Here is an 8442-nt window from a genome sequence, read left to right as displayed (position 1 = left end):
AATACACCCAGACGCTGAGACACCGGAACGATGAGAAAGATGCATGGAACCAGCTTCTCAAATCTCTCTTCATCAGCTGCCATCTCTTCGCTGTAGGCCCCCTGCCCTGGAACCCAGCCCCCCAGTCTGTACCTCTTGCTCTGAAGTGACTTCAAACTGCCCTCTGCCCTCAGAGTACAGTTGTCTGAATTCAGGATTGAAGTAGGATCCAGAGCATCTACACTGCAGACTCAGACTCTGCCCTGGACTCAGCTTCGCTCCCAGACCTGTCCCCGGCTGCGCCCTCCTTCCCGACTTCAGGCCTCTCTGGGAAGCCGCTCCAGGATGCTCTCGGCTCAGACCATGAGTGGGCCTGGGACGGGCCACACTCTGGAGAAGGTACCCTCAGTGCCAGTCACTTTTCTGAACACTTACGTATATATTATCCCACTCCAGACAGCAGCGATCCCTGGGGTACGTCAACACTACAGTTTGAACGAGACCTTGTATGTCTATGCTAGAACTCTGGGGGAGACCCAGGGGCCAGCGGTCCACATTGCACTCCAGACCACATCGGGAGTGTTCAAATGAGCTGATGGTGACTGTCGTGTAGACAGTGTCTACATGACAGCTTGGCACAGCTTGGCACAGGCCTGAAGTGCTAGAAAGACTATCTGGGCATCCTCATTAAAGTCACGCCAGGCATGTTCACACTGCCAGAGATGAATGAGGGGTATTCCACCCCCGCAGCCAAACTGAACTCTAGGCTGGACTGAAATCACATTTACCGAGTGCCTGAGATGCGCCACACACCATGCCAGCACCCGCACATACACACTCTCACCCAGAGCTGCCAGGCATCAGTTCTGTAGTCAGACCAAGTGGATATACCCTAGAGCTGCCCGGATGCCTGGGGGCGTCCCTACACGAAAGGCAAAGCTGAAGCCATGATGCTTACACTCTGAGCAGCTGATGCGATCTGCATTACAGACCTCCTCCCAGGGCGGCCCAGGCTGTTACCTGCATAGCCAAGGGGGCAATGGCACTCGTAGCGATCGGCCAGGTTGCGGCAGGTGGCCCCATGGTGGCACGGCCGGGATGCACACTCATCGATGTCCAGCTCGCAGCGTGGGCCCTGGAAACCCGGCACGCAGTAGCAGCGGAAGCCGTTGGGATCTGGACCCTGGGGCACACACAGAGCGCCATGGTGGCATGGCTGGGTGGCACAGCCCCGGGGCTCCATGGGCCCACAGGTATAGCCACCACTCTCGGTAGCCTGGCACTCGGTCCCTGGAGCGCACGGGTCTGAGGCACAGGCACTGGGGGGCTCTGAAGGCACCGTCCCTGTAGAAAGAAGAAACTGGCTGGGCAGGGTGGGCAGAGGTTACAAGGACAATCTCCTCCCCACCCTCTCAGGCCCACCCCAGACCCCAAAAGCAACATGGGCCTCTGCATGCACCGTATGGACAGAGGGCCAGGGGTCTGCAAGCCAGGTCCCAGTAAGCTGCACACATCTGCACCCAGAACTGGGAACGGTTTTAGGAGAGCCTATATAGCAGAGAAATAGCACCAAGGATGTCTGGCTTCTGGGCAGGATTAGTGAGCAGAGGTTCCCTGAGCCCCGTGAGCTTCCCTCCACTGTCTTGTCCCTGCAGTCCCCCTTTGAGGCAGTATCCGTCATGCCCATTGCACCAGACAGCAAAAGGAGGCCCAGGAAAGAAAGTGAAGTCTTGCTGAGCCTGCCCAGCCCTGTCCACTTCACACAGCAAGTTAGTGTTCGCTGGGACAGGCTTCAAGGTCTATCTGGATTACTTCAGCTCCACCTGGGGAGGGGTCTCCCTCCTGCAGGCCCCATCCATCCAAGGAGGCCCCAGAGGGTGAGGCTCCTCCCACTGCCCCCTCCACCTCTTCTGCCAGGGGTCTGGTAACTCCATCCCTGGGTGAAACTGGAGATGGGCCCGACCTCAACCTCGGGAGGATGGGTGGACAACTTCAAAGGCAGGGATCGTGTGCTCCGCTGGTCTCATTCCTACCCCTTCTCCACATCACTACCCACCCCCTGCCAGCCACCGGCCTAGGAACTTCTAGAGGGTCCCTGGACCTAATTTCATCCCCCATCAGCAAACACCTGAGTGGCCGGCCTGGCCAAGGTCGCGTGGTACAGAGCAGGTATTGAGATGGCTCACGGACACCTGCCCCTGGCCACCATGATGCTTCCAGCTCCGGAGCTCTAACAAAGGGTCACCAACCGGCTTGGAAGCCACGCCCAGAGATCCTCATCCCCCTTCCTCTCCTCCTGCCTTCCTGAGAGCCTTGTCACCACAATGCCCCGGTGAGAACTTGGGCTTTGAAGAAAACAGACCTGGGTTCAATTTCAGCTCAGAAAGTTCCTAGCTATGAGACCCTGGGTAAGTCATTTCTCCTACAGAGCCTCCGTTTCCCAGTCTGAAAATTAGATCATAAAAGAATCCCCTCATCAAATGCTGAACTATTCAACTCCTCAGCACCGCAGTCAAGGGCTGCTTTTGGTAAGAACTCGGTAAGGGATGGGGGAGGAGAGCCTCCAGAAGACACAGCCTCCATTCCTCCCCCCACCCCCACCCGGAGCTCCCAAAGGTGCCCCTCCCCCACCCAGGTTGTCATCTAGACACTCACCAGACCCCAGAACAGCTCAGACCCTGCACCCTTCCCTCCCCCACTCTGGTGAAGCCCCCCAGATAAGGCTGGCAGCCTCTCAGGCGTCATCCGCATTCCAGGCAGGGCTGTCCTGTGGCCTGACCCGCATCCTTCCAGCTCTCCCAGGAAAGGGCACAGATTTGGGGCATCGGGCAGTCCTGGTTTGTATCTGGGGTGCAAAAAGTGCCCATCTCGTGGAGGTGTTGAAAGGATTCACCAAGATGATGCAGGGCACAGCCCTGGGACTGGGTGTGGCCAGCACTGCTCAGGAGGGTGCAGCACTCATAACCCATGGTAAAGGCCCCCGGCTGCCAGCGCCTGTGCCAACAGGTCCCTCACTTAATTCCCACAGAGCACTGTCCCTCACCTGTGCAGTGCAAGGAACCCCCCCCCCGCCCCCGCCCATCCAATCTGAAGCTTTGCCCCCTATCTCAGAGCAGCTGGGACCACGCTGGGGAGGCAGCACCGGGGAAAGGATCCTGGGGGGCGGGGGAGGTGCCTTGTCACAAGGGATCTTCCCAGGACCGTGGGAGCAGATGGGCTCTAAATGACAGAGCCCGGGAGACAGAGTCCAACCCCATGGGAGGAAGGAATTTCTCCAGTCAGAGCCAGGCAGGAAGGGAAGGAGCTGCCCATCCTGGGAGGCATGCAATAGTGCCACAGTCCTGCCTGGGAGGGACAGCCATCTTTCATGTGTCATCTCGGTTGATCTTGGCATTTACCTCCGAGGTGGATAGGATTATGATGCCTGTTCTACAGCTCAGGAAAGGGAGACTCAAAGCAGCCTCCCAGTCCACAGCCCGAGGGAGGCTGGAATCCAAACCCAGGGCCTCACTCCAAGCTTCCCGGAATCACGGGCCCACATTAAGAATACAGATTCCTGGAACCCACTCCAGACCCCAAATTTAGAACCACTGGGCCCTGAGCCTGAGAATCTGCATCGCAACCTGCTCCTGGGGGATTCCTTTCACTTTTAGGTGTGGGAACCGCTGACCTCAGGTTGTCTCTGTCTTCCAGGAGTGAGCCTAGGAGGCCACAATAGCCCAGGCCAGACAGGAGAGGCAAGGAGGGGCGGGGTGTGGAGGGCAGCAGGGCGGAGGAGGGGCTGTCCCCCCTCCCCGGGCCAGGCTGGAGGGGCGGGGCCTGTTGCCAGGGCAACGAGGGGCCTGTGCTTATCTTTACAAATCCCTCCTGACCTCAGGCTGCCTGGGCCGACCTGGCTGGGAGGGATTAACCGGCGCCCGCCCCTCCCCTTCGACCTGCTGCCCTGTCCTGGGGAGGGGCAGGAGGACCCAGCTGTTTACTGAGTGTGTACTATGTGCTTGGGCCTGTGCATCTATTATTACGTTGTTATACTTCATTCAGACCAGAAAAGGTGGGTGCCATTAAGAAAATTTCTGTTTTTGTAACTCAAAGAGGTTGATAATTTTGCCTAGGTTGAGACGAAGAATCAGATCAGCTCCTGATTTCCCAGAGGTCCACATCTCCCAATGCATGTGAAATTTCCACTTTACAAACCCTAAATTGCCACTCACATATTGTCGCTTTAGTACATTACAGCTGCCTCACCCAGGAAAAAAAAATCTCTAAAGGTTTTCACAGGAATACAGCTTCCAATATCAGCCTGGGCAGAGCAGGCAATCTTCCCCGTCTATCCAGAACCCAGCTGTCAGTAATCCCACTGTGTCTCAGGCCTCACTCATTAGTAACTCCTACTTTTCATGCAGTTAGAATGGGCCTGTTTATAACAGCCAGCAACTGATGAGAAGTGTTTTACTGAAGCCAGGTGCAGTGGCTCACACCTGTAATCCCAGCACTTTGGGAAGCTGAGGTGGGAGGATCACTTCGGGCCAGGAGCTCAAGACCAGCCTGTGCAAACATAGTGAGACGCTGGCTCTGTGAAAACAAAACAAAATGAGCCAAGCATGGGGTGGGTCCCTGTAGTCCCAGCTGCTTGGGAGGCTGAGGTGGGAGGATGGCTTGAACCCAGGATGTCGAGGCCACAGTGGGCTATGATTTTGCCACTGCAGTGCAGCCAGGGCAACAGGGTGAGACCCTTTCTTAAAAAAAAAAAAAAACAAACAAACAAAAAAAAACGAAAAACCACAAACAAAAAAAAGAAGCATTTACTGGGGAAGCTTCCTGTCCCAACAAATCAAGAGACAGAATATTTCTAAGAAGCGACCTAAGATCTCATAAGGTGTGGGAACTTCTAGCATAGGGGAAGAAATTATTCATCTAATATCCCTGGGCCCCAAGGCTCTACCCTACAAGGGTAGGGCTGAATAACCATGGAGGCTTGCAGACACTCACTCAGTCATCAGGAAAGGGTGAAATTCTCTTTTGGGCAGAATAATTTGGCATACTCTTTTTCAAAAATGTTTACCTTCTGAGGTTAAAAGACATAATTTTGATAACAGTAATTGCAACAATAGCTGTCAGGGACAGAGCACCTACCCTGTGCCTGGCACTGACCAACCCTTGAGAGTTTGGGCTCAGAGCACAGTTCCAGGGAGTTACCTCCTGAAGTGAGGGGGAGACAGAGCAGGTGGGCTTCCCCACCTGCCACCCAAACAGGCCACTTTTAACAATTTTACTATTAACTATTCATGGGCTTCCATCTAAAATTTCCCTTGAAATTGGGGGTTCCATGCCAAAACCTGGGGTGGGGAACCGCTCACTGTGTTCTCTTCGAATCCTTATACCAGCGCTCGGAGTGAGCCAGTCTGTCCTCGTTTTGTAGAGACAGAGAAGAGACGTGACTTTGCCTAGGCTAGGAGCACAGTGTACTGTGAAATCCCAGCACTGGCTCTGGGGCTGCCTGGCTCTGGGACTGGCCATCTCTGGGCCTCGTTTACCTCCTCTGTAAACTGGGGGTATCAGAGCTGACTTCATAGGCTGTTGGGAGAATTAAATTAGACCTCGTTAATAATAGCACAGTGCCTGCCATGGAGTGGCTGATCTTACTCATTAACAATTCTTTACTTGAGGCAGACACCCACTGTCCAAAGGATCCTGACATTGGGTTGAATGTGTGTGGCTTTCTGCTCCATCTCTGCTTCTGTCCTGCAGGCCCCCACACCCTTCTGGCTGGAGGAGGGGCCGGACTTGGGGCCTGGACTCACTGCCCCTTTGTCTGCTGGGCTCCCTGGGTGTTTGGGGAAGGGAGGGTGGATATGAGAGCCCAACGTGCCCATTGTACTCCAAGATGCTTGGTCCTCTCCATGGCAACCAGCTGGGCCTTTGTGGCAAATTGGGCCCAGGATGGAGGGGCCCAGCTCAGGGCCTGGCAGGGGTGGGGAGAAAAGCCAGGGGCCCATGGCCTCCAGAAGCCCCCATCCCCTCCAGGATGGAAATTGGTTTTCAAGTGACAAAATCCCCAGTCCCTCCCCTCCCGGCAGGCAGTCTAGGGTACCAGCATGCAGAAATAGTCATGCCTGCAGTGTCCCCCACCAACTTTTAGCGATCCCCAGGGATGGCGCTCCCAGCACAGAAATGGCAGAGGAAAGGCTGCCCCTGGGCACCCCAGCAGGCCTGATGGGGTGAGTGTACACACCAGTGTCCAGACCCCCACAGCCTCCATCCACTCTGTGCCTCCAGGTCCCCTGTGAGTGCACACTGAGTGTGAATGCACACATGTCCACACATGCGTGTTGGGGTGTGCACATTGGTGTGCAGGCACATGCCGTGTGTGTAGGTAGGTGCATGTGCTGGTAGATCCACATGTGTCTGTGGCACCTGTCCCTGTGGTGCTATGTGCCCTTGGGCGTGCCACACAGGTGTGCGGAGTGTGGGTGTGTGAGCATCACAGGGCAGGGGACAGAGCACCGATCCACAGACCGGGATCTCACGTGCTTTGTATGCAGAGAACAGAGAGGAGCAGCCACCCCGCCCCCCGCCACCATGCCCCGCCCCTCTACGGAGCCCAAATCGCCTGCCAGCAGAGCCCAGCTCATAAGTCCCCGTCCCTCTCTGAGCCTTGGTTTCCTTCACTGCAAAATGGGGTCCTCATCCTCCCTAGGGCCCCATAGAGAGGATAGGAAATGAAAGCTTTGTGAGTGTGGGAAACATGAGGGTCCCCAGGTGGGACTGGGAGACACTTGGCCCCCACACCCTACAGCCTGTGGAGCTCTGGGGCAGGGAGGACTCCCCCAGCCTCAGGAGAGCCCAGGCCCTCCTTGGCTCCCTCCCCAGCCTGTGGTGGTGGGGGCAGGGGACTTCCCAGGCCCGGCCCCTGTAACTATAGTAACTAACACCAAGCGTTCCCTTGGACCCCCCAGGAGGAATTCCAGGCTCCAAGAGCTTGGACAAAAGCAAAAAGGGCTTGGCAAACGCGGTCTGGCTTCAGGGAGCCCTTTCAGATTGGCCTTGGAATGCTGGGGAGGGGGCAGGAGGGGGCAGCAGGGGACACACACATGTTCCCAAATCCCCAGCCACCCCACAGGGACCCAAAGCATCCCCAGCAGCCCCCAGCACAGGCAGGGCTACCGCACAAATGGAGGGGTGCGGGCAGGCACCCAGCTCCCTGAGTCTCCCTCACGCTTCTCCACTCAGTCCCCTGAGTTGGGGTCGGCTGTGCACATCCCACACCCCTCATGTTGAGAGCAAAGACCTAGTTCAACCCTGGACAACCTACACCCCACAGCATGTGCTAGGACACAGCTCACCACACCCAACTCCTCAGACACAACTCACGGCTCACCCCAGACAGCTCATCCACCTCCCAACTCTAACACACCCACAACCTGTGCCCCACAACCCAGCATGCGACACAGAACAGGCTCTGGGGTGAGGCTTATGCCACCTGCAACTCCCCAAACTCAGCCCCTAGAAACCCAGAAGTCCCCCAGCCCCAAACCCCAGCCCTTTACAGGATGCAACACAGCACCTCCCAAAACACGTACCCCATCCCTCACCCACATCAGCTCCCTCAAATCATGCCCAGCCCCCCCGATCCCCCAAACCCGAAACTTACAACCCCCCTCAACATGAAACAGCCCCGAACCTCAGAACACACTCACCTCCGTGGAGCCCCACAGAGTCTGGGGGCCACAGCCGCGCACTCCTGTGCACCCCACAGCTCAGGCCTGCACCCACGCGGACCAGCCCACCCACCACCCCAGCAGCCAAGGCTTGGGGTATCTGTCTTGGGGAACAGACCCTCTCCCAAGCCCCCCCAGACATGGGCCCCAACTCACCAGCCAGGAGGGAAAGGGCAGGGGCCCAGAGCAGCAGCAGCAGGACAGAGGCCAGGGCCTGGGGGTCCAGGGTCCCAGGCCTGGCCAGCGCCATGGCAGCCCGCTCTGCTCGGCTGCTGTGGGAACCGGAGGGCGGCCTGGCTGGCTCCGCACCCCCCTCGTCCCTCCAACCAGCACTAATGCTGTGGACAGAGGCCCAGCCCCTCCCTCCCCTCCCCGCCACTGCCTCCTCCTCCCACCCAGGCCTCCTGGGCTGCTCCACCTCGTGGACGTCCCTAGACATCAGCCCCAAGTCCTCAAGCCCCCCAGCCTGTGGGGCCAACCTGGTCTTGGCACCCACTGGTTTCTCCCTCCTGACCCTCTGCCCCACTCTCCTCCCACCTCTCAGGTCAGCCTCCTTGGAGAAATTTCTGTCCTTGGAGAAGGGGCTGTTCAGGACTCTCCTCACCAGGTGATGCCAGCTACTCCCCACTCCTTAGTTATCCCCTCTCCTGGATCCCCCCTCTCCCCACCTCTCCAGCCCGGGCCTCTCTCCCAAGCCCAGGCCTTCAAGTCCAGTCACCTCCCAGACCCTGTCTCTGCTGGGAAG

The 8442-nt window shown here is 57.4% G+C and overlaps 1 protein-coding gene across 2 annotated transcripts in view; it reads right to left on the bottom strand.

The window, feature by feature from the left end:
* The window catches only part of CRB2 (crumbs cell polarity complex component 2), a 22727-nt gene extending 14715 nt beyond the window's left edge, over positions 1 to 8012 (bottom strand). For both annotated transcript variants that reach the window (XM_031014504.3, XM_055351868.2), the window contains exons 1-2: positions 7854 to 8012; positions 1000 to 1323 (exon numbers count right to left, since the gene is read on the bottom strand). In XM_031014504.3, coding sequence (XP_030870364.2) covers positions 1000 to 1323; positions 7854 to 7947 — 418 coding nt within the window. In that variant the 5' untranslated portion in view covers positions 7948 to 8012. The remainder of the gene's footprint in view (positions 1 to 999; positions 1324 to 7853) is intronic.
* Between the last annotated feature and the right edge of the window lie 430 nt (positions 8013 to 8442).

Source organism: Gorilla gorilla, chromosome 13 (assembly GCF_029281585.2).
Source record: "Gorilla gorilla gorilla isolate KB3781 chromosome 13, NHGRI_mGorGor1-v2.1_pri, whole genome shotgun sequence".
In the NCBI taxonomy this organism is placed as follows: Eukaryota; Metazoa; Chordata; class Mammalia; order Primates; family Hominidae; genus Gorilla; species Gorilla gorilla.
Note: the sequence above shows the minus strand (reverse complement) of the source record. Positions and strands in the feature narration are given on the sequence as shown.